This window comes from Capra hircus, chromosome 4 (genome assembly GCF_001704415.2).
Source record: "Capra hircus breed San Clemente chromosome 4, ASM170441v1, whole genome shotgun sequence".
In the NCBI taxonomy this organism is placed as follows: domain Eukaryota; kingdom Metazoa; phylum Chordata; class Mammalia; order Artiodactyla; family Bovidae; genus Capra; species Capra hircus.
This window is the reverse complement of record NC_030811.1, coordinates 107,283,942-107,308,432: the sequence shown is the minus strand read 5'-3', so window position 1 is coordinate 107,308,432 and position 24,491 is coordinate 107,283,942. Positions and strand designations below refer to the sequence as shown.

The 24,491-nt window shown below is 42.6% G+C and overlaps 1 protein-coding gene across 4 annotated transcripts in view; it reads left to right on the top strand.

Annotated features, from left to right (window-relative positions):
• The window catches only part of DYNC1I1 (dynein cytoplasmic 1 intermediate chain 1), a 368,960-nt gene that overhangs the window by 270,248 nt on the left and 74,221 nt on the right, over positions 1 to 24,491 (top strand). For all 4 annotated transcript variants that reach the window (XM_018047394.1, XM_018047396.1, XM_018047395.1 and 1 more), the window contains 3 exons: positions 13,974 to 14,120; positions 18,524 to 18,637; positions 21,109 to 21,242. In XM_018047394.1, coding sequence (XP_017902883.1) covers positions 13,974 to 14,120; positions 18,524 to 18,637; positions 21,109 to 21,242 — 395 coding nt within the window. The remainder of the gene's footprint in view (positions 1 to 13,973; positions 14,121 to 18,523; positions 18,638 to 21,108; positions 21,243 to 24,491) is intronic.

The window sequence follows — 24,491 nt, the reverse complement described above, 5'->3', positions numbered from 1 at the left end:
AGAATAACTGGTTGTACTGAAGTGGCATTTTTTATTTGGCTGCACAGTGACACTGTGTGGTCAGTCGCTCAGTCGTGTCCAACTCTTTGCGACCCCATGGACTGTAGCCCGCCAGGCTCCTCTGTCCGTGGGATTCTTCAGGCAAGAACACTGGAGTGGGTAGTCACTCCTTTTTCCAGGGGATCTTCCCCACCCAGGGATCGAACCCACCTCTCTTGTGTCTCCTGCATTGGCAAATTAAGTCTTTACCACTAGCACCACCTGCCTGGTGTCAAGAGGAAAACAAAGCATTTCTTTCCAAAGCCGTGACAATAAGTGCAGAACTTGTCATTAGTGACCCAGTTGGTTTCCAGCTGCTAGCTGACTCCCATGAAATGATTAATTGGTCTCAGTCAGTTCTCAGCAGGAAGGAACCACCTCATGGTAAATAGCACCGCCACTGGTGCTAATTAGTTCTGTTGTCACCTGTCAAAACTGGTAGACCAGGAGTTGTTGAGTCAGGTGGTCGATTCCTACGGTGGAACCAGAAGTCCAACTGGAACGGGGTTGGAGGCTCCACGCCAGAGCCATTTTAGCAGTGAGGAAGCCCCAAAGCCTTCTCTGACCTATTAGGATGCGTGAGGTGTTCTCTGATCATGAGTCCCACAGCATGAAGTCAGAAGGTGGGAGATTGTCATCCCAAAGAGAAAATGTACCTGCGTTCACCTGACGCAAGGTTTCACAGTATGTTGACTTCTAAATCAGCCAAGCCACAGTTCAAATCTGGGCTATGCAGCTTACTCTTCATTTGATCTTAAGCTTATGACTTGACTTGCCTGAGTCAGCATTTTCTGATTTGGTGGGGGGTTGGGGGGGTGGGGGGTGGAAGGGGGGTAGGGGGGAGGCAAAATTGCCCATCTGATAGTACTGATACAGAGATGTATACAGTATGTTTGGTACTTAGTAGATGCTCAAAAAATTTGGAATAACCCTAGAAGTAAATAATCATGAATCATGTAATCCAGCGTGGCAGTGATAATGTTCATTGTTGATGTTATTTAGTTGCTAAGTTGTCCCTGACTCTCTATGACCCCATGGACTGTAGCCCACCAGGCTGCTCTTTCATAGGATTTCCCAGGCAGTAATACTGGAGTGGTTGCCATTTCCTTCTTTGGGGATCTTCCAGACCCAGAGATCAAACCCACATCTCTTACGTCTTCTGCATTAGAAGGCATAGTCTTTATTGCTGAGCACCAAGGAAGCCTAATAATGTTCATTAGCGCCCCCTCCAATAATAAACAAGAAAACCCTCGGGTGTTCAGTGTCCGCTTGGAGCATGATGCTGAAAGGAACCTGGGACCTAAACCTTCACTAGCCCTCTTGTTGATCACTTTCTAAGAGCCTCCTTAGAAGGGAAATGGAAGCAAGGAGGGATGAAAACACGAGCAAGCCAAATTGAAGGAAATTGAGCAATGATACTTTGGCAGAAGAACTTTTATTGTATCATATGTGTCTCAGTTGGCCAGGTTATGCAAATAGGCGCATGACCCCATGACTGGAAACATTCCAGGCATGGCCTACATCGATGCAATGGGAGATTCATCCCACAGTGACTAACGGCCCTACTTGACTAATTCATTGCTTTCAGGGTTTCCAAATTACTCAGTGATGGAAAGAACAGACCTCCCAGCCTCTTCAGTTTCTGATCCAGTAGATCCAGCCTGGGACCCTGAAACCTGTGCTTTTAATTAACTCTCTAAATATTTATTCAGATAAGTTTAAGAACCGTTGATTTAAAATAGTACTGTTCACTTGACTGCACATAGGGATTTCCTGTGGAATTTTAAAAAATCTTGATGCCTGGGTCTTACCCCCAGAAATTCTGAATGACTTGGTATCATATGTGACTTGAGTGCTGGGGAATTTTAAAAAGGTCCTCAGATGATGCTAAGGTACAGGCAAGTTTGGAGTAACACTAACTTAGAAAATAGCTTGAGGGGTCCATGCACCTGCAAATGATGAATAACAATAATCAGCTGTGAAGTCACATCACAGATAAATAAGTCCTAGCTCAATTCAAAGTGTGAAGTACAGTAACATTTAAAAAAAAATCCTATTGCAGCAAACTTGCTGGAAGCAGTGTGAAAATCATCCCGTTGCCCTACAATTTTATTGTGTTCAGAAATTCTTGCCCTGAAGGGACTGCTAAGTATGATTTAGAGCCTGAATTCTCCTAAATCAGCAGGGTTGCAATATAGTGTGCATGAATAATAATGTGGCATGAATGTTGTGGCTTTTACTGTGGAGTTATCTCTGGTGCTAACAGTTCACTGTTTCCTCTTCCTCCTCTTCCTCATTACCCAATGTCAATAAATGGCAGAATTTGGAATTGCCATCAACAACAGGAGCTATAACCAAGCATGAAGATATGTTACACCAGAGACAGTGTCCCAGGAAGGAGGGGAGGGTTGTCGGAATAAGGACCCCAGAGAGTTAAAAATGTAACCAAAATGCAGTAAAAACTTCTAGGAGATAGTTTCTCAACCTATGTTGTCAAGGCAGGACCAAGCGTTATTATCAGAACTGTTTAGGAAAGAGTTGTTGAGCCAGAATGAAACCTCGGCTGGACCACTGGTTTTCTCTGGAAATGTTGGTTCAAATCACAAAGTAGTCATTTCTAACTCTCTATGGGGGCATATTGTTTATCGTCTTTAAACTGCATTGCTTAATTGAAATCTTTTTCAATTAAGAGAATTAAAATTAAATTTAAATCTTTTTCAATTCTCTCTGGGAAGAGAGCCAAAGAAAATGCCCTGTTTCTAGGCAGGGCAAGAACTATCATGCTCCTACTGTGAACTGAAAATGTGGCTTAGGATGGAACTTAACTTCAGTTAGGATGGTTACTATAAAAATAAAACAAACAGAAAAGCAGAAAATAAGTATCAGTAAGGATGGAGAAATTGGAAGCTTTGTACATTACAGTTAAGAATGTAAAGTGGTACAGCTACTATAGAAAACAGGATGACAGTTCCTCACAAAATTAAAACTTTTTTTCGTCTTAATACTTTTTTATTACAATATCCAAAAAACTGAGTATGCAGTTTAGGAGGCCTCAAGACCCCTTCCTCAACTGTAGGTATGTGCCATTTCAAGACTGTATGTTGGAATTATAAAGGAATTCGGATATAAAGAGAAAAGAAAATGCCACTTTTTCATAAACATCCTGTGTCTCTTACTACCAATCACATATCCTTTTGTAAACCCTGAAAAATTTTCCTTGTAAAGCAAATATTATATAGATATATAGTGTGTGTGTGAGTGAAGTGTGTGTGAAGTGTGGGTCTCTCCCCTCCCCAAAGATCACCTGTTTTCCTTAATCATCTGCATTAGTGTCAACAAATGGCTACAGGTACATATGACTTAGAAAATTAAATCCAGCAACCCACTGAAAGAGACCCTGATGCTGGGAAGGAGTGAAGGCATAAGAAGAGGGTCCTAGGAGATAAGATGGTAGATAGCATCACCGACTCAATGGACATGAGTTTGAGCAAACCCTGGGAGATGCTGAAGGGCAGGGAAGCCTGGTATGCTGCAGACCATGGGGTCACAAAGAGTTGGACACGACTTAGTGACTGAACACACACATGATCCAGCAATTCCACTTACGTGTATATACCCAAAGGAATTGAAAGCAGTGTCTTGAAAAGATATTTGTACACCCATATTTATAGTACCGTTTTCCACGATAGCCAAAAAAGTGGAAGCTACCCAAGGACCTATTGACAGATGAACGGAAAAACAAAGTGCGCTAGTTGCATATAATGGAACATTATTCAGACTTAAAAAGGAAAGATATATGCCACAGTGTGGATGCACTAATACTTGTAATGTTACGTGGGTGTAATAACACCTTTAGGGTATATGCTAAGTTGAAATAAACTAATCACAAAAAGACAAATACCTGTATGATTCCATTTATATGCAAGTCCTAGAATAGATTCATAGAAAGTAGATCCTGATTGCAAAGGACTGAGAGAAGGGTGGGAATGGGGACCTCATGTTTAATAGACAGGAGTTTGAGTTTGGGAAGATGAAAATATTCTGGCAATGGATGATGGTGATGGCTACGTGACAGCGTGAATGTATTTAATGTCCCTGAATAATATACTTACAAATGGTTAATAAGTTTACATTATGTATATTTCCCCACAATTTTTAAAACTAAATAATTTTCCACTGTGCAAAAAAAAAAAAAAAAATTAAGGCTTAGAGGATGTACATGACTAATAGATACCAGAGCAGGAAGTCAGCTCTGGAGACAGCCCTCCTTTTCCACCTCCAGGACCTCGCGGGGAGCAGAAACTGAAGAAGCTCTTCATGGGCAAGAAAAGAGAATGATTATTTGAGGAAAGAGTGGTCAAAATAGTCCAGGCAGTTGTCCTGAAAATAAGAAATACGGTTGTTAAAGCTCACAGGATTGGAACCATGTCAGCACACCACCTTTTTCGTTGTTGTTGGAAGGGTTTTAATTATGGATTCAATTTTATTTTTAATTTTTATTTTCTTTTAAAATTAGTCAATTTACAGTGTTCTTCCAACCTCAGCTGTACAGCAAAGTGACTCAGTTTTACAAGTATATACATTATTTTTAAAGTATTCTTTTCTGTTGTGGTTTGTACCAAGATATTGAATATAGTTCCCTGTGCTATACAGTGAGACCTTGTTGTTTATCCATTCTAAATGTCACAGTTTACATCTACCAACCCCAGACTCCCAGCCCATCCCTCCCCCTCTCTCCCCCTTTTCAACCACAAGTCTGTTCTCTGTGAATTTGTTTCTGTTTTGTAGACAGCTTCTCTTGTGCCATAGTTTAGATTCTACACATAAGTGATATTTTTAAAAATTTCTAATTGTTTTTTAATTAAAAATTTAAAAAATTTAAAAGTGAGATGTAATTCATGCAACATAAAATTCGCGATTGTACAGTATAAAATTCAATGTTGTATATTCAGAGTTGTGTAAGCATCACTACTGTCTAACTCCAGAGTATTTTTATCATTCCCCCCCCCCCGCCGCAAAATACACCCAGACCCATTAGTAGTCATTCCCCATTCTCCCCTCATCCCCATTTCAAAGCACATACTAAGCTACCTTCTGCCTCTATGGATTTGCCTATTCTGGACATTTCATATGGAAGAATCATACAACACGTGACCTTTTGTGAGTTCCTTCACTTAGCGTCTTTTTAAGGTTCGTCCATGTTACACCACATATCAGTACTTCCTTCATGTTTATTGAATAATATTGTGTTGTATGGATTCACCACCTGTTGTTTATATATTCCTCAATTGGTGGGCATTTGGGTTGTTTCCACTTTTTGGCTATTATCGATAATGCTGTGATGAACATTTGTATACAATTTGAGTACTTATGTGTTTTCAGTTATCTTGGGTGTAAACCTAGGAGTGGAATTCCTGGGTCAGATGTTAACTCTATGTTTATTGGTTTCAGGAACTGCCAAACTGTTTTCCTCATTTTACATTCCTACCAGCATTGTCTTGAGTGTTGCAGTTTCTCCATAGCCTCACCAAGAATTACCATTTTCCTTTGTTTGTTTTTTTCCCCTAGATTTATTGAGGTATAATTGACATGTAAACATTTAAAAATTATAGCTATCCTAGTGGGTGTGAAGTGGCATCTCACTGTGGTTTGCACACTCACTTTTGTGTACTCAGCACACAGCCTAGGTCTAAGCACACACAGTACTGAGAGGCACGAAAATTCCAAGGGATTCGAAGAAAAGTCATTGGAATATTGTTGTTGTTCAGTCACTCAGTCGTGCCCAACTTCTTGCAACCCCACGGACTGCAGCACGTCAGGCTTCCTTATCCTTCACTGTCTCCCAGAGTTTACCCAAACTCATGTCCATTGAGTCGGTGATGCCACCCAACCATCTCATCCTCTGTCGCCCCCTTCTCCTCCTGCCCTCAATCTTTTCCAGCATCAGGGTCTTTTCCAATGAATCAGCTCTTCACATTAGGTGACCAGAGTATTGGAGCTTAAGCACCAGTCCTTCCAATGAATATTCAGGTTTGATTTCCGTTAGGATTGATTGGAATGAATGGTTTCTAATCTCCCAGAAATCAGATTTTAGAATTAGCTGCTTTTCTTTCTTAAAAAAAAATACAAACTGAGTCAGGAAGTAGCAAGCACGCTAATTCAACTTTTGCTCCAGGATACCCCATTACTAATGGTGTGATGCCTTTCAGTAGGTGGTTCCTTTGAGAGTTGAGAAGAATGACGTGTGTGCTGCAGGACAGCGACTTAGGCATAAGAAAAGAGAGCGCTGAAGAAAGACCCTTTCCCTTCATCTCAAAGTTACATGCCCAACTCATGACTCATGTCTTGGTTTTCCACCTTCACACCTTCTCCGTTGTCAGATGCCCGGTGCTGCATGATTGCCTGGAAGAGGTGTTTTCGGCAGCAATGATCTCCGATTACATTTGTTTCCATTAACAAGAGAAATGTCTTTGAGGGTTTCTTAGGTACTTTCAAAAATATAGACTAGCTCAGGAGTAGCCAGCAACATCTGATCTGCCTGCCTCACAAGCCTCTGACAGCTAAGCATTTGCTTTTGGGCGAGTGAAATGTCAGTCGCCATTAAACAGCATATGGCAACAATATGGCCGTTCCCTCTCCAGGACCAGCTTCTCCCCAGAAGAGATGGTGCTTGAAATAAGAGATGCTTTTCAATACAGGGCCCCTGCCCCTCCTGCCCAGGCACGATAGCTGGGGAGTGGGCAGAGTGCTACACACGAAAGGACCCAGGCAACCAGATCACATGTGAAGCCACGGGGCCTGCCGCCCAACCAGTGGTGGCCAAAGGCTGTTTGCCCTGGGCATCTGGGTCTGTGGTTAAGAGAAAGTGCCATCCTTAAGCTGGCCTGGATTAACTCTGTGAAATAGAAAACAGCCCCCACAGCCACTTAGGGGTTGGGGCCGACTGGAATTGAATGCACTTGGTGTGCAGTGTGAGGAGGGAGGTGTGGTGAATGGAGCCCCTACCCCACTCCTCTCTGGGCAGTTCCCTTGGCGAATGGGGTAAAATAGGCTGCTTTGTCTCTGAACAGAAGATGAGGGTGTGGAACCCTGCTGTAGTGGGTCAGCTCACGTGCAAGTGGCCATGTGGCAATACGAAGAGGGCTGCCTTTGCACCAGGCGGCCTGTGCAAGATTAGAAAATAAACGGGCTCCTCAGGAGCCTCTGGGTGACCACATCTATGGAGGATACCAGAAATTGTCCGTAGAGATAGCCTGACCCTCATAGTCCTAAAATCTGGTTTGTCTTTGTTTGGGGGAACTATGGCATGTAAATAGTCAAAATGAGATGCTCAACCTGTTGGAAATAGTGGTTCCTCGTGTAATGATGTCTCTATGTTACTTGTATTGGAATACAGTCAGTCAGGCTTACCAGTTTTACATGAAGCTTTTAACATGTGCGCATGTGCGTGCTAGGTTGCTTCGGTCGTGTCTGACTCCCTGTGACCCCATGGACTGTAGCCTGCCAGGCTCCTCTGCCCATGGGGATTCTCCAGGCAAGAGTACTGGAGTGGGCTGCCATGCCATCCGCCAGGGGATCTTCCTGACTTGGGTTGCACCTGCGACTCTTAATGTCTCCTGGACTGGCAAGCAGATTCTTTACCACTAGCTTTACCACTACCACTAACTTTACCACCTAGGAGCTTATATTTCTGGGACCCTGATTTGACCGTTAAATTGGCCACATCAGTGAAATCACTAGCCTTGTAAAAATAAGAATTCAACTGTAGTGTTGGGAAAACTTTTATTAGATGGTTAGCAATTGTTCCCAAATTAGCATCATCTTTATCATTATTTTTCCACTTACGTAAACTCCTTGATTTGAATGTTTAAAGGCTGTATGTTATTTCTTAAAATAATTCCAAGGCTCTAACATTTTAAAGAATAAAATGAAATAAGTAAAAAGTTAAAAACTGCAAAAATATCTATATAGATATGTATTCTTATAGAGCCAAGAACACCAAGGTTAGGGAAGCTTCTTGTTTCCAATGTGTTTGTCAAAATTGTAATAATCATATAGTGCTTTATTATGACACTGAATAAGTGAACGAATACAAATTTTAAATGCCGAGGAAAGTGGTGAAATTTTTAAAATAGCATTAATGTTATTAATGTTTTTCATAGGCTATGTCTTCAGGAAATGTACTGTTAAAAATGAGAACAACAAAAAGCCACGTGTTTTAGTAGCGTCAATCACTTTTTCTGGAATGCTTTTTAACTCTTTACCCAGTCGATGTAACTGACAGGATGATATCATCCTTTGCTCTTTATGCTGACAGTCAATAAATTGCATGACAGTTGGCAACAATGACTAGCTGTAAGAACAGCACAAGGTTGCAGGCGTTTTTCTAAGACATTGTTTGGGGTTTAATGCAGACTTTGCAGATTAGAAGAGGAGCTGTCTCTATCAGGGCTGTAACTGGGGGGCTCTTTTCCCTTGTTCCTAAAGGAACCTAAACATTTGGATGAAAAATAAAAAATTCAGTCAGTCAACCAAATGTTTGCTACCATTATGTCAAACATCAGGCTACTTTGAAACATCGCAAGAAATGACTGAATTCTAAACTTCACATCCAGATAATTGTGATCATATTGCCTTAGAGTTTCCATATGAATGTCAAACGTGGCACACCCTGGAGGTCTCCTTTTAGCATTTATACATAATCTGTAATGGGCCTCCCTGGCGGCTCAATGGTAAAGAACCCCCCTTTAGGAGATGTGGGTTTGATCCCTGGGTCATCCTTTGCTTTTTAGGCTGACAGTCAATAAATTTAGGAAGATCCTTGGAGAAGGAAATGACAGTCCAGTATTCTTGCCTGGGAAATCCAATGGACAGAGAGGAGCCTGGTGGACTACAGTCCATGGGGTGGCGAAAGAGTCGGATACAACTGAGCAACTAAGCAACAACAACATAGTCTACAGTGCATAGAATATTTTCCATAGTTAACATACTAAGCTTAGAAATTAAGTGAAATTGATAAAGCACATAACTACTCCATCATTTCAAACCTTCCAAATAAAAAATGAAAAGTATGTCTACTCATTTTTCCTCATGGAGGTATTGTAAAGATTCAGTTCAGCTCAGTTCAGTTGCTCAGTTGTGTCAGACACTTTGCGACCCCATGGACTGCAGCACGCCAGGCCTCCCCGTCCATCACCAACTCCCAGAGCCTACGCAAACTCATGTCCATTGAGTCGGTGATGTCATCCAACCACCTCATCCTCTGTCGTCCCCTTCTCCTCCTGCCTTCAATCTTTCCCAGCATCAGGGTCTTTTCAAATGAGTCAGCTCTTCGTATCAGGTGGCCAAAGTATTGGAGTTTCAGCTTCAACATCAGTCCTTCCAATGAACACCCAGGACTGATCTCCTTTAGAATGGACTGGTTGGATCTCCTTGCAGTCCAAGGGACTCTCAAGAGTCTTCTCCAGCACCACAGTTCAAAAGCATCAATTCTTCTGTGCTCAGCTTTCTTTATAGTCCAACTCTCACATCCATACATGACTACTGGAAAAACCATAGCCTTGACTAGACAGACCTTTGTTGGCAAAGTAATGTCTCTGCTTTCCAATTTGCTGTCTAGGTTGGTCATAACTTTCTTTCCAAGGAATAAGCGTCTTTTAATTTCATGGCTGCGGTCACCATCTGATTTTTAAGCCCAAAAAAATAAAGTCAGCCACTGTTTCCACTGTTTCTCCATCTATTTGCCATGAAGTAATGGGACCGGATGCCATGACCTTAGTTTTCTGAATGTTGAGCTTTAAGCCAACTTTTCACTCTCTTCTTTCACTTTTGTCAAGAGGTTCTTTAGTTCTTCTTCACTTTCTGCCATAAGGGTGGTGTCATCTGCATATCTGAGGTTATTGGTATGTCTCCTGGCAGTCTTGATTCCAGCTTGTGCTTCATCCAGCCCAGTGTTTCTCATGATGTACTCTGCATATAAGTTAAATAAGCAGGGTGACAGTATACAGCCTTGACATACTCCTTTTCCGATTTGGAACCAGTCTTTTGTTCCATGTCCTGTTCTAACTGTTGCTTCCTGACCTGCATACAGATTTCTCAAGAGGCAGGTCAAGTGGTCTGGTATTCCCATCTCTTTCAGAATTTTCCACAGTTTATTGTGATCCACACAATCAAAGGCTTTGGCATAGTCAATAAAGCAGAAATAGATGTTTTTCTGGAACTCTTTTGCTTTTTCGATGATCCAGCGGATGTTGGCAATTTGATCTCTGGTTCCTCTGCCTTTTTAAAACCAGCTTGAACATCTGGAAGTTCATGGTTCACATATTGCTGAAGGCTGGCTTGGAAAATTTTGAGCATTACTTTACTAGAGTGTGAGATGAGGGCAATTGTGTGGTAGTTTGAGCATTCTTTGGCATTGCCTTTCTTTGGGATTGGAATGAAAACTGATCTTTTCCAGTCCTGTGGCCACCACTGAGTTTTCCAAATTTGCTGGCATATTGCGTGCAGCACTTTCACAGCATCATCTTTTATGATTTGAAATAGCTCAACTGGAATTCCATCACCTCCGCTAGCTTTGTTCGTAGTGATGCTTTCTAAGGCCCGCTTGACTTCACATTGCAGGATGTCTGGCTTTAGGTGAGTGATCACACCATTGTGATTTTTTGGGTCGTGGAGATCTTTTTTGTACAGTTCTTCTGTGTATTCTTGCCACCTCTTCTTAATATCTTCTGCTTCTGTTAGGTCCATACCATTTCTGTCCTTTATTGAGCCCATCTTGTAAAGATTGGTTTACAGCAAAACAAAGTAGACTCTAATGGCAGAACTCTGATGCTCCAAAGTATTATTATTCTTTTTTTTTAATGTTAATTTGACTTATTTTAAAAACTGAAGTATAATTGGTTTACAGTGTTGTGTTAGTGTCTGGTGTATAGCAAGTGATTCAGTTATACATGAATATGTGTGTGCGTGATCAGTCGTGTCTGACTCTTTGCGACCCCATGGACTGTAGCCCACCAGGCTCCTCTGTCCATGGGATTCTCCAGGCAAGAAAACTGGAGTGGGTTGCTATTTCCTACCCCAGGGGATCTTCACGACCCAGGGATTGAACCTGTGTCTCTTCTGTTCCCTGCACTACCAGGCAGATTCTTTACCACTGAGCCACCTGGGAAGCCCACGTGTATATTTATGCCTTTCATATTCTTTTCCATTATGATTTATGACAGGATATTGAATATAGTTCCCTGGGCTATAGAGTAGGACTTTGTTGTTCATTTTATACACAGTAGTTTGCATCTGCTAATGCCAAACTCCTTATTTATGCCTCCGTCCACCCCTTTCCCCTTTGGTAACCATACGTTTGTTTTCTGTGTCTGTGAGTCTGTTTCTGTTTCATAATAATTTGCCTTTTTATCAAATGTAAAGAGTGTTCTGAATTGGAGATGGCTGGCTTTTGTGACATTGCCGGTTTTCTTGAAATGTGATGTAGTTAGGACTTAGCACTGTGTGCTGAATGAATGAATGAAGAGTGGACTCACTAATGAATGGAGAAGTAGGGCTTGGAGTTCTCCTCTTGTGGGGCTGCATTCTGGTTGATCACCAACTATGTGTTTCTGTTTTGTAAAAATATCCGTACTGTTTATTTTTCTCTAGCTTAGTCTCTTAACAGCCTGCAAGGTTTGGAGCAGTATTTGCTGGGATTTAAGTGAAACATGGAAGCAATCAAGTGATTTAATTCTGGATTTTTCAAATTTAATGACATTCCTTTATCTGTATTGAAGGGAGCTTTAGTAAATTCAATTGTTGATACCACCTGGATAATTTTAAGACTTTCTGAAGTTTTAAACAAAATGTCTCCAACATAGCTCAGGCAACATAAGAATTTCATCAATTGAAAACTAAGAATCATTTTGGTGGGATGTGTAAAACAAGAAGCTGACCAGCATTATTTTCTTTTTCTTTAATTCAGTACCATTATTGAGAGTTATTCTTGAACTTTATGAAAACCAGATTGGGGCACCGGCGTGTTCTCCATCGACCTGCGTTCAAGAAATTGGAACCGAAAATCATTCAAACTGGGAAAACGTGACATTGAAAAATAGTCCACATTCTTCTACTTCAGAGACTCTGAGACTCTTTCTAAGCCTTCGGCTGATAGTAGATCTGATATATTTTTTTAATGGACAGTGATCTTCTCAGTCAGAAAGAGGTCGTCATTTCTTTTTCAGCCATTTCTTCACTTTACTGGCTCATCTGGTACAACCATTGGTCCTCTCTGTCTGTGTGTGTCTCTCTCTCTCTCTCTCTCTTTTTTTCTTTTGTGCAGAAAGCTGTGACTTCTCACTGTTGCCCACAGAACAATCCAAACAGTACCTGCCATTCAAGCTTCCCTCTTGCCTGACCCCTCGGCCACGTTTCCCACTGCCCGCATCTTCCACACAGGCTCCTGCTCAGCCAAACCAGGCTGGCTGTTCCCCGGCCTTGCTGCCTCCAGTCTTCTCCATGACCCCCCCCCATCTCTCGGGGGTTGCTGTTGCTTTTCCTCTCTACTTGCGGAACATTCCATATTTACAGCAAGAGTGGTACATTCCCTTTCATGAGGTCTTTCTAACTCTCCCACCCTTTCCACTCCCCTCTGTTTGCCCCCTCTCCTAGCTAAAGCAAGCCTTCCTCACCACTCCCTTCAAACCCACACACACGTACGTATGATCTGTTCATGGCCCCTTGTTGCCTTCAGGACTGCAGCTTGTGTGTGCAAGTCGTGACCTGCATAAGCATCTCAAACCCAAGGGACAGTGAGGACGAAAATCCACCTTCCTCTCCACTTGCCAAGGCACGTACCTGCCCACATGACCACATAGTGTGGAGAATCACCTTTTTTTTTAAACTCCATACAAAGGCGTGAACTCACATGGAGGCACCAGCAGCAGTAGGTTCCTCACACACATGCTTTTTAATTCCCTTTCCTAGGGCCCAGGTTTGTCAAGGCCAGTGACTCCCTTTGTATTCCCATCATGTTGGTTCAGTGCCTTCCTTACACATGATCATCCATTGAGTTTAGCTGAAAGGATGAAACGTACTTATTAAAAACAAGCCCTTGTGTGTGTAAATGCAACCATGTAAAGCAAAACAGGAATCCTTACGGACTTCTCCGCAAATGTGACACAGCCAAGTTGTCTGATTTTCAAATGTCTCATGGCTCTGTCTCAGCTAAGTAATTTCCTATAAAATGTAGTGCCCAGTAGTCTTTTGTGGCACTTTAGAAACCACATTCGTGATGCTCTGACAGGCCATGGCAGAGTTGGATGAAAATCCATTTTTGGCTGTTTGTTAAAATAGGCAAAGAATAACATTAAGAATTGTCTGAAGTGGGCAGGATGAAGGTCAGGAGAATACCCATGGGAGTTGAGGGAATTTGGGGAGGAACCAGTTGGATCAGTCTGAGGTCAGTTCACTTCCTAGAAGTCTACATTAAGCCAAAAAAAAAAAAAAAAAAAAGAACCCTGTCTCAAAGTCCTCAAAGGCTTGCCAACACTGTACAGTGATGAGGACATGCCCCCAAAGTAAAGAACTGCTTTGTGAAGAATTCTCAGTGGAGAATTAATATTCATTCTGATGCTGTTGTATTGATAAATGGGAAATTTCCACAAACCAAGCTTTACAGACCACAGAGCGGTGATGAACATGAGATGGGTCTGGCGCCTATTTGATGACATGGCCAGGACTTCAGATTTCAAGCTTCAAGGAGTAAACATTGGTCAACCTCTCCCGGGAAAGTCTGTGTCCGTTACGTGATGTTCTACTCACTCTGTGCTGAACAGTTGCTTTGTGATTTCCAGGAGGTGCCGAGTTAATGTGACTAGCGGTTTCCTCTTCAGAATAAAATAAGCCTCCTGAGACCATTTCACAGCATATCTTTCTCCACTTTCCCTCCACAGTCCTCCGTGATGTCTGTCTGCTTTGCTCGTTTCCACCCCAACTTGGTGGTTGGGGGGACTTACTCGGGCCAGATCGTCCTGTGGGATAATCGCAGTCATCGGAGGACGCCTGTCCAGCGGACGCCCTTGTCTGCGGCTGCACACACGGTACGTCCAGTTCTCATCACATCCCAATCAGCCATCCAAGCCCTGAAAGAGGGCGTAACTGACAGAGGTACTTTGGTTGTTAGTGACTCCAACCTGGAAGTATCTGATTTATAGCGATCACATCCTGACTAAAGGAAAGCCGAGTGGACAGTAGATGGAGGAAGCCCTGGGTCTAGAGGCATCTCTTAGTAACCTACAAGTTTGAACACACAGTGGAGAAGGAGATGGCACCCCACTCCAGTATTCCTGCCTGGAGAATCCCATGGACGGAGGAGCCTGGTGGTCTACAGTCTATGAGGTCGCCAAGAGTTGGACATGACTGAGTAACTAACTTTCACTTTTTTAACACGCAGAAAGGATCTCTTTGGGGGTCCCCAAAGCAACCAGGGAGGATAGCTTAAAACTAAAAAAAGGACAGAGAAAGGAAGAGGCCTCTGTGGAATTGTTTTTCCAAAGAAACTCTTCACATGTATATTATAAGATGGAAACCCATATTTTCTTTTTAAAAAAAGTTATTTATTTTTAATTGAAGGATAATTACTTCACAATATGGTGTTGGTTTCTGCTGTACATCAGCATGCATCGGCCACAGGTATATCTGTCCCCTCCCTCTTGAGCCTCCCTCCCTCCTCCCACCCCATCCCACCCCTCTAGGTTGTCACAGAGCCCTGGTTCGAGCTCCGCGAGTCATATAGCAGATTCCCACTATATGTTTCACATGGTAGTGTATATGTTTCCATCCTACTCTCTCCATATTTTCAGACCGTGAAGAGTAAGCATTTTCTCTTTAGAGATGGCATATGGGACTTTGGCCAACAGGCTGTTTCCATTTGTGATTAAGGGAGTGCTATGGCTTTAAATTCTGGAATGCATGGTGTAAGTCTCAACAGTAACGTCTACAGTGACAATATAATCCATAGGGTTAAAAGTCAACATCTCAAAACCATTACCCATAATTTAGCAGAAGAGGTTCAGTGTAGTGTTCGTAAGACAACTACTCTGCCATTTCCTTTAAGAGAATGACAGGTGTGTTTAGCAATTGTCAGGAGCAATGAGAAGATAGGCATGTCTCCATCAATCTCTTCTACCCTGACATTCAGGGGAACTGATGTCCTTTCTCCGAAATGCCCAAATTATGCCCAAGGGTACAGGTCTACTATTGTTTCAATTTCCTTAATGTGGTTGCCTCATTTGTTTCATCTGCTGCCCTTAAAACCATCTAGCTTTGAAAAAGGACTGCCAGTTGCTTTAGCCGAGACCACGAAGAGGAAAATTCGCCCTCTCTTGCAAGATCGACAATGGGAAATGACAAATACCGAGTCAGCCTTAATTCTGATTGACTCGGACCTAAGACACACGCAGGTGAAACTAGTTCTTGGGAATCTTAGAAAATTGCTCTTGCCTACCCCACTTGTTCAAACTAATAACAGAAAATTGTGACGCAGGAGGAGACAGGCTTGATGCAGGTGTTTGCTCAAGAAGCATGAAGCCACTTCTTGGCTCTGTGTGCCTATCGGGTGTGTTTGTGAGCATACCTTCTGAAATTTCAAAAGTCATAAATCCAACTATTAGAACATTCAGCACGAAGCTTTTGGGGAGGATCCAAAAGCTCTTCCAAAGTGTTCATCTGTCTTTTTCAAGCAACTTACGATGTGATCATCACAACAAAAATGCTATTATCAAACAGTGACATTATCTCTGTTATCACACAGTTACTTCTGTTAGAAAAGAACCACTCTTTTCTCTTTCGCTGTGTTCTGCTGAATCCATGGCTCAAAGGGCTCAGTTAATTTTGTGACTGTCTTTCAACCTCCACTAATGCCTGGCAGATTGGTACCAGGATCAAAAGTGGTTAAGGAAAAAGAGGCCCACCACAGATTACTAACTAATTTCCTTTCACACCCACCACACATATGCATTTGGGACAACAGGAAATCCTAATTAAAGCAAAAGCCTTCTGCCACACAGCAAGTTTATTCCTAAAATAAATAAAAACAATCTGGCCCCTATACTGGAAAAATGAGCTTCACTGTTGCTTTTTTCTTTGCATTGGGTAGAGTGATGCGTGTGTGTGTGTGTCTGTCTGTCTGCGTATAAGTAGGCATGCCCATGTGCCTGCTTCTGTTCTAGTTTTTTGGTTTGGTTTTTTTTTTCTTTTTTTTTGCATCTCTCTCTTTTCTTTTAAGCTGAGCTTTATTACTCTTGAAAGCACAGGCCAGTAGTACTGATTAAAGCCAGGGAGGGGCTCCCACACACATTCCTTCTCGGGGGCATTTGCTCTACCTCCTTCTGGAAGCTTTCCTTTCCTACTACACCCACCCTTAGGGGTCCTGACCCATTAGGGTTCTGGTGATTTGTGTTGATGCTCCATGGTTAAAAGAAACCCCCGTGGGACTCTTCCTGAAAAACACTAGGCGGATCGGGGGCTTGTAACAATGTTTGGAGCTTGCCTTCTCATCCTCAGTGTTACCGTCTGCCATTTTCAAGCGAGAACCTGTCTCATCCATTCTTTCATTTGTTTGCACGTAGAGCTCAGAATGCCACATGACTCACGCTTGAGTTTCATACACCAGAGACTTGGGAGAAAGCATTGTCCACAACCAATCAGTCTCTCGATAGTCAAGAGACCTGATCAGGAGAATATTTCACTTCACATCTCTGCTGTGCTTTCCACTATCCAGACCCACTGAGGCTGATTTCTTTGAAGGTTTATGTAGGAAGACGGTGTGAAAAACACACAGGGACTTGGTTGTCTCTCTATCCAGCATGGGTAAACGAGATGATGCAATTTCTGAAGAAGCAAGTGTAAATCATAGTAGACATTTGTACAGGCATATTTCTTTTATCACATGAGGAGTGGCAGCTCAGTGCTCCCATTCTCTATATCCTGTGAGTCAGAGTATAGGTAGACAGTTGTGTTTCGTTCTCAGAACTTCACTGGCAGGAGAACTCACACAAAATATAGCAAAACAGAAGAGAGTGACCAGGATGGGGAGGGTATTGAAAACCAGATACTCAGACCAGTTGAAGGAACTGGTGATGATTAGTCTGAGAAAGACAAGACTGGGGTGGGGGAGTGGTGGGGGGAAAAAGGGGGTTATACAAGAACAATCCGTTAGTATTATGTTGGACTCGATGAATATAATGTCAGAAGGTGCTTCACTAAATATACCTCCTTGAGATTTCTTTATTCCCATTGGTAGAAGGCAGGATCGCCCAAGAATTAGTGCTGAAATTGGCTAAGAAAGGTGTTTCAGCAGAGTTTGGACCACGTCTTGGGAGAGGCAGATGAATAGCTGCGCCTGATGACTATTACAGTTCCTTCTGACCAGGAGTTTATATGATAATAATAGTTGGGGAATCATCCTTCATATGATATCAACTTTCCAATATTAGAGATTGTTTCATCGTTTTTTTGGCTAGGTCTTATGGACAGTAACTCATCAAGAGAAAGACTGTCAGCTGTTTGCACAGGGAAGCATCAGCTAAGTTGTGGTTTGGCCACTGAAGGCTAAGCTGCCTGAAATCTAACCCAAATTACTGCTAGGTTCTGCTTATGCTAACCTTCCATTTAGTATTTAATGTGCAGCTGCAAATGATTTGAGCCTACCATTTAGGACTCTACCAAGTAGAATAACCTTCTTGAGTTATGGCAAAAGGTTAGAGCATCTTGCTTATGATTTCTGGGATGTTGAAGTGACCTTTCTCAAGACCCTGGCCAAATGTAAGCCTCCATCCTACCCTAGCAATATTTTGGAAAAAAAAAAACACACACACACACACAACAACTATCATTACCCTATCCTAGATGTTGTAGTAAAAAAAGAACCTAATTTTATCTCACTAGGTTCCTTGTACCAATAATTTCTACCACCAGTATCTCTCCTTCAAATCAAAAGAGGCTGATGAATATTAACCACTTTTTTTTTAATAAAGAATGTTAACAAATGTTTGGTGCTGTGGCTGTGATGCACTAAACTTGAGATTTAGTAACACTCCTTCCAAAAGTCCATCATTCTACCCTTCTGAGGACTGCCCGTTTCCATCACTCATGGTGAGCTTAAAAGCCAAACTCCATGCTGGAGGCTCAGGTAAGTCACGCGTATTCGCCTGTGTCCCTTTTGTCCCACCAGTCCTCACTGGCTCCCGCTTGCTTCAGCTCCACTGCACTGCCTCTGACCGAGCAAGGTGAAGCTTTCTGAGTATTTCCACTACTCTGTGGTGCTGCCAGAGCTTTGAAAAATAAATCAGGTTCCAGTCAAAAGTGGCCAGTGACCCGAGGCTTCCAGTATTGTAGGGCTGTGTCACTCTTTCATCCCTGTTTCAGAGCAGTGTGTTTGACACTCAGATGTAAGCATTCCTCTTGGATCAGCGTCTGATTCTCCATGTTTATGTTTCCGCAGCATCCCGTGTACTGTGTAAATGTTGTTGGGACCCAAAATGCTCATAACCTCATCACCGTCTCCACCGATGGCAAAATGTGTTCCTGGAGCCTGGACATGCTCTCCACTCCACAGGTGGGTTTGTTTTCCCCTACACATAAGAGCATCCTGGTTAAAAGAGATACCTCCCTAATGGAATGGAGTTCCTAAAAGCCAAACCCTCACATCCTATAGGAGCTCAAATCAGTGGGTGCACTTGAAAGAGTGGGGCCTGTTTTCGGCAGCCTTCTCTGGAAGCCAAAACCCATTTCCTTTACCGCACATCATGTAATTACTGTAATACGTTAATCCTTAGGTCAGTTTCAAGTGAAAATGAAATAATCCATTTTAAAGCATAGTAATTATGGAAGTTGGCTGCGGTAGGAATCCTGCTTACCCTACAGCATTGTTAAACAAATGCAGAGCGATCCCTGATGGGTGCTTGCCTTGGAGAAAAAGGTATCCCAGCGAAACAGAAATCCAAGCCCTTGCTCACATCTGTAGCCTAGACAACCGCCTCGTGTGTTGGAAGAATTTGTCCAGCCATCTGTTTTCTCCTCTGGAATGTTTGTTAGGGTGGCTGCTGCCATTCCTTGCTCAACAAGCAAGAAGTTGAAAATGAAGAAGTTCCAAGGTCTCCAAACTGCTCCTGATGACAGTAATGGGAGGCAAATGAAGGAGCAGACGTGGAAGAGACCATGGGGGGAGACAACTCAGCGCAGCTTTCAGAATATACGTGTGTACACACACACAGAAGACAACAAATACACACGCACACGCGCAAATAGCCACGTCTTTCCACTTTCCTTTGTGGGGAATGAAGTACTTCACTGTCCACCAGCTAAAAACAGAGCACGGTTTCCTGTTGTAGCCGTTGACAATGTGGGGAGACATCAAGAAAACTGTATAAGATAACTAGGAGATAATTCTCAGTGTTAACATTCTTTTCCCCTTTCCTGAACTAACAATGCTAGAGTGTCTCCATCAGAAGTTTAAAAGATACTGGAAATTTCAGGAGATGTAAGGAAATGTGGAAACCAAGAAGAACCTCCCCAAAGTCACCACAAAATAGAGATGTAGAGAATAGTAAAACAAATGTTCTTTTTATCATTTTAGTGTGGGAGGAAGAGCTCATAAGTTCCTTACCGTTTAAGTTCTTCTGCTTTTGCTGATCTTTAACATTTATACAAGTTTAGGGAGTTGTGTGTGGGTATTTTACAGCTTTGTCTTAAATTTCTCAGCAATATGTTGTTTTCTTTTAAAAGCCCTGGAGATTACAAACAGATATGAGTAAACCCTCTAATTAGGAATTTTTAATTGCCCATTTTGATGATTAAATGTGTGTGTGTGTGTGTGTGTGTGTGTGTTTAGGTTACAACCCCTCGCAGGGGGAGCTGCAGGGTCATTTTCATTAGTTTTAGGATGCCCGCGGACGCCTGTCTCTGGCCAGAGGTGGAAGCATTTCGGTGGTATGGCTGTGGATGGCAGGCAGACAAGGGGGCAGAAGACATTTGCCCTGCTCCCTCTCTGTCCCGAGTGGGTGCCCGCGAGGCCCTGCCCTCCCTCTGCTAATTTTGGCAATGGCACGGTTTGTGTTACTGCCGTCACAGCATCCGCTCACTCAGGCACTCCCCGCGTCTGGGTCTCGCAGACGGCGAGCTTGTCACATGCCCACGTGGTCTGCGTGTTCCAGACTGCTAGCATGTGCTTCCGATTTATAGACTCCGTGGCCGCGATGCCTCGGTTTATTTGTTTGCATAAAAGAGACTAAACTTCCAAATATAATGACATGGTCCCTCAGAATTTCTTTTTAATTACTTTAGGTGTACCAAGCAGGCTTTTGGATGTAAATAACCAGAAATATTCAAGAATGTTAGTTGCATCTAACTACTCTGCACTGTCCTTAAACTCAATTCAGCAGAATGTCTTTTAAAATACACTGGAATTCCTGATTCTGAAAATCATTTTAGATAAAATAAAGACTCTCATTACTATTTTAAAAACCAACTTGAACATTGTTTTTTGCAGACTTAACCATCTACACACCCAGTGTCTGCCCTTCATGAATTCGAGTCCCTATTGAAATCTGGTTCTTATGACCTGAGTGACAACTCTCAGTTTTAGCCCATGGAGGACACACACTCCGGCTTTGACAAATGTGCTCCGTACATCTGATATTAATACATGTGTATTCTCACGAACAATTGATTTTGAAAATGTTTGTAAATACAAGGGTATTGTGTGTTTTATTAAAGCCTGGGGCTGACAAGTGTAACCATTACAGTATTATCTTTAGTTTCTGCACCATTAGTTTCAAAATTCTCACCTGTCATCTCTGCCTGACTTCAGAAGCAACAGCACATGCTGATGAAATCCAGCCGCTGAAACCAGAGATACACAGAAGCTTGAATGTCAGGGGCAGTAAAGCGTGGTTTCTGGCACAGCCGGGGTCTTTTGTAACGCTGTGTGAAAAGCAAACAGACGATTTAGTCAAATGATTTTTCCGTGCTATCTTTGGCATAGCAAGGAGTTGACAGAGGAAATGTAACCACGCCGTGTTTTGGTAGGAGAGCATGGAGCTGGTGTACAATAAGTCCAAGCCTGTGGCCGTTACTGGAATGGCTTTCCCAACGGGAGACGTCAATAACTTCGTGGTTGGCAGCGAGGAGGGTACAGTCTACACGGCCTGTCGTCATGGAAGGTGAGTTTCTGTTTTCTTACCCATGACGTGTTCTTCGTTTCCGACAGTCTGTTATCGCTTGCTGGATTGTAACACCTTGCATTATGAGAAAGGCATTTCTGAAGAAATGCAAATCACAGCCTCAAGTCTTCACTGTTTTATAACATCCATCCGCTCTGGTCATTAGCCATTTGTAAGCCTTTGATGGTTCACATTGCCTGGAGGAAAAAAGCCCAAACTTTTTAGCATATCAGAGACGATTCTTGACTGCCCTTACCGCGTGCCCCTCCCCAGCTTCAGCCTTCAGGCTCCAGCCACGCACCCCTCCCCACGTTGCTGATCCCACTACCTATCTGTGAGTTTGTACATCCAGTTTCTCCTGCTGCACCTGGTATTTCTCTCTTCTTGGCCTGATCAATCTCCCCTGCCCTTACCCTTCAAGAGCCAGCACAAAGGTCTTTCCGCGAGCCTCTCCTGACTTCCTTGGAGGAAGGAAATCATTTCCTCCTTTATGTTTCCGTAGAATTTTCATCCCCTTTATTCACGTGTTCATTTAAGGGCTATTTCCTGAGAACCTACCTTATGTCCGGCACCATCACTTTATAGGGAATGCAGTCAGGAGCAAAACAGACCTGGAGTTTATATTCTGGTTGAGGGAGACTGACAATAAAACAGTCAGTAACCCTGTGGTTTGAGAAGATGAGAACCTGGAGAAAATTAAAGGAGAATCAATGGGATAGGAGTACAAGCTGTCAGATGGGTTTGTTTTTTTCCTTACTTTTATATCACTTCTGCGTTAGCATTCATCACATTTTTAACTATTCAGCCATCTGCCCTTTGGTTTTTTTTTTTCCTGAACTATTTCCATCTCATTATTGATTTCCTGCTTGGTTCTGGGAACATAGTAAGTGCGGAGTTAAAAATCTATATAAGGAAAACAGAATGAAAATAACTGCACGATATAGAGAGCGCCTTAGGGCCCTTCCTCCCAATCAGAGGCCAAAATAGTAAGAGATACACGAGGTAGAATGAAGATTCAGAATGAAGAGAGGTGATACAAACTCTGTCTTGATTGAGAGGCTGGCAAATACTACTAGGAAAATCTCAGGAAAGAAGTGGAATCCAGTAATTTGGACTAGATTATAAAATTACACACAACATTTAACGAATGGACTCATATTTTGAAAGTTTCACTGTGTCCACCTTGGTGCGTTTTTTCCCTTTCACATGAGAAGTTCTAATTCAATTGATTTTTCATCTCTTGCACTCATCACAGGCTTTTTAGGTTGCATGAGAAACCAGGAATTGTTCGAAGTCCTTTCTCTAGTGTGTTTGTGATTCGTCGAAGAACCAGGCATCCGTGGCCCAGGTGTATGACTCTCCCATTCACACAATACAATCTATGAAGTTCCTACTTTGCTGCCCACAGAAACCAGCAGTATTTTCCCTCCTCACATGAGCAAAAGAAGACTAGGAAGATGTTCCTTATAATTCCATGCCCAGCAGTCTTACTTCATAGAGTTGTTCTTTCAGTCGTGTCTGACGCTTTGTGCCCCCATGGACTGTAACCTGCCATTACTCCTCTGTCTGTGGAATTCTCCAGATAAGAATACTGGAGTGGATAGCCATGTCCTCCTCCAGGGGATCTTCCCGACCCAGAGATAGAACCCAGGTATCCCACATTGCAGGTAGACTCTTTACCTAGTCTGAGCCACCAAGGAAGCCCCCTCCTCCTTCTTTAGTACTGGCTATAACTACGCATCAAAGTTTTCCAAAAGCAGACAAAGATCTGATAAAGTTGTTCATTCTTGGAAATGTTCGCTGCACAACTACTCTCAGCAAAGGACGTTGCTAGACCTTGCCAGGCATGCAGACATCATTTAAGCCTGTTCCTATCTCCAAGAAACTGATGATGGTGGGAAAGGTAAACACATAAACACCTGCAAGGCAGGTGGAATGTCGTAAATGGAAGGAGAGAAGCACAGAACGCACAGTGGACCAAACAAAGGTTCACAGGTTTATCTACATATTTATTAGAATTGGCAGGACACAGGTTCAGTTCCCTTAACCCAGGGCCTTAGTTATCTGTGAGGGCTCCAGAACGTGTTCAGTGATAACTTTTCCGATTTTTTTTTTTTTTTAAATTCTCTAATGTGAGTAACCGTTTTCATGATGAATGTTTTTGCTCTGTGGCTCTTTTCCTTTTCAAGCACAATCAGAAGATGCACTGTTCAAAAGAAGGGGACCTAAGGGGCTTCCCAGGTGGCACTAGTGGTAAAGAACCTGCCTGCCGATGACATGAGAGATGTGGGTCCAATCCCTGGATTGGGAAGATTCCCTGGAGAAGGGCATGGCAACCCACTCCAGTATTCTTGCCTGGAAAATCCCATGGACAGGGGAGCCTGGCAGGCTACAGCCCATGGGGTTTCAAAGAATCAGACGCGACTGAAGCGACTTAGCATGCACGCAAGGTACAAACCACAAGTCATTTTCCAACAAGCTTGATTTTGCTTTTTACATTTGTCCATCCATCTGAAATATAAAACACAGATCTTAGTAAAGTTATAAAGTCACAGGCGTTTGGCTTCATAGTAATCTTAAATGGGTCATATAGGGCTACAGAGGAGAGGTGTGAAATTTCTGTTTTTCACCTAACATGGAAAAGGTGCAAATCCACTTCCATAAATCAAATAAGGTCCTCATTTTGCACCCTATAAACCCTTTCAGGATGCTGTTAAGGGCGAGCGGAATCTCACCTGGGGCCACTCCAAAGATCAGTTCCTCAAGTTCTCTAGAACAAATGTAAATGATCACATGTAGAACTGATGTTGGCAGTTTTACCAGGCATAATTTTTGAGTGCTTGTTACACTACAGCACTTGGCTAGTGATTTCGAATTTTGCTCAACACACTGACATTTACTGGTGTCCCAGAAGCTCACATGCTTTGATAACTTAGTTCATTTTTACTCTTTGTGATGTAATATTTAGAAGCCACAACCCCTCTGTATTTGTCATATTTATAACCTTGTGTATACTTGTGTATACTTACTTTGTATAACCAAAATACAGCATTTTGATGTATTTTCTAATTGGGTGTTATTGCATGCAGACTGTTGTATAATAATGGGTGATAGAAACAATCCCAGCTTAGTTAAAGAAATGACATATGTCTGTGGATAACTTTCAAACTGTGTATCACCATTTCTCAAATGTGCTTCTCTTGGGGAGAAAGGCAGGAGTTTGTCTCTTCTTTTGCTGTTTTGTTCAAC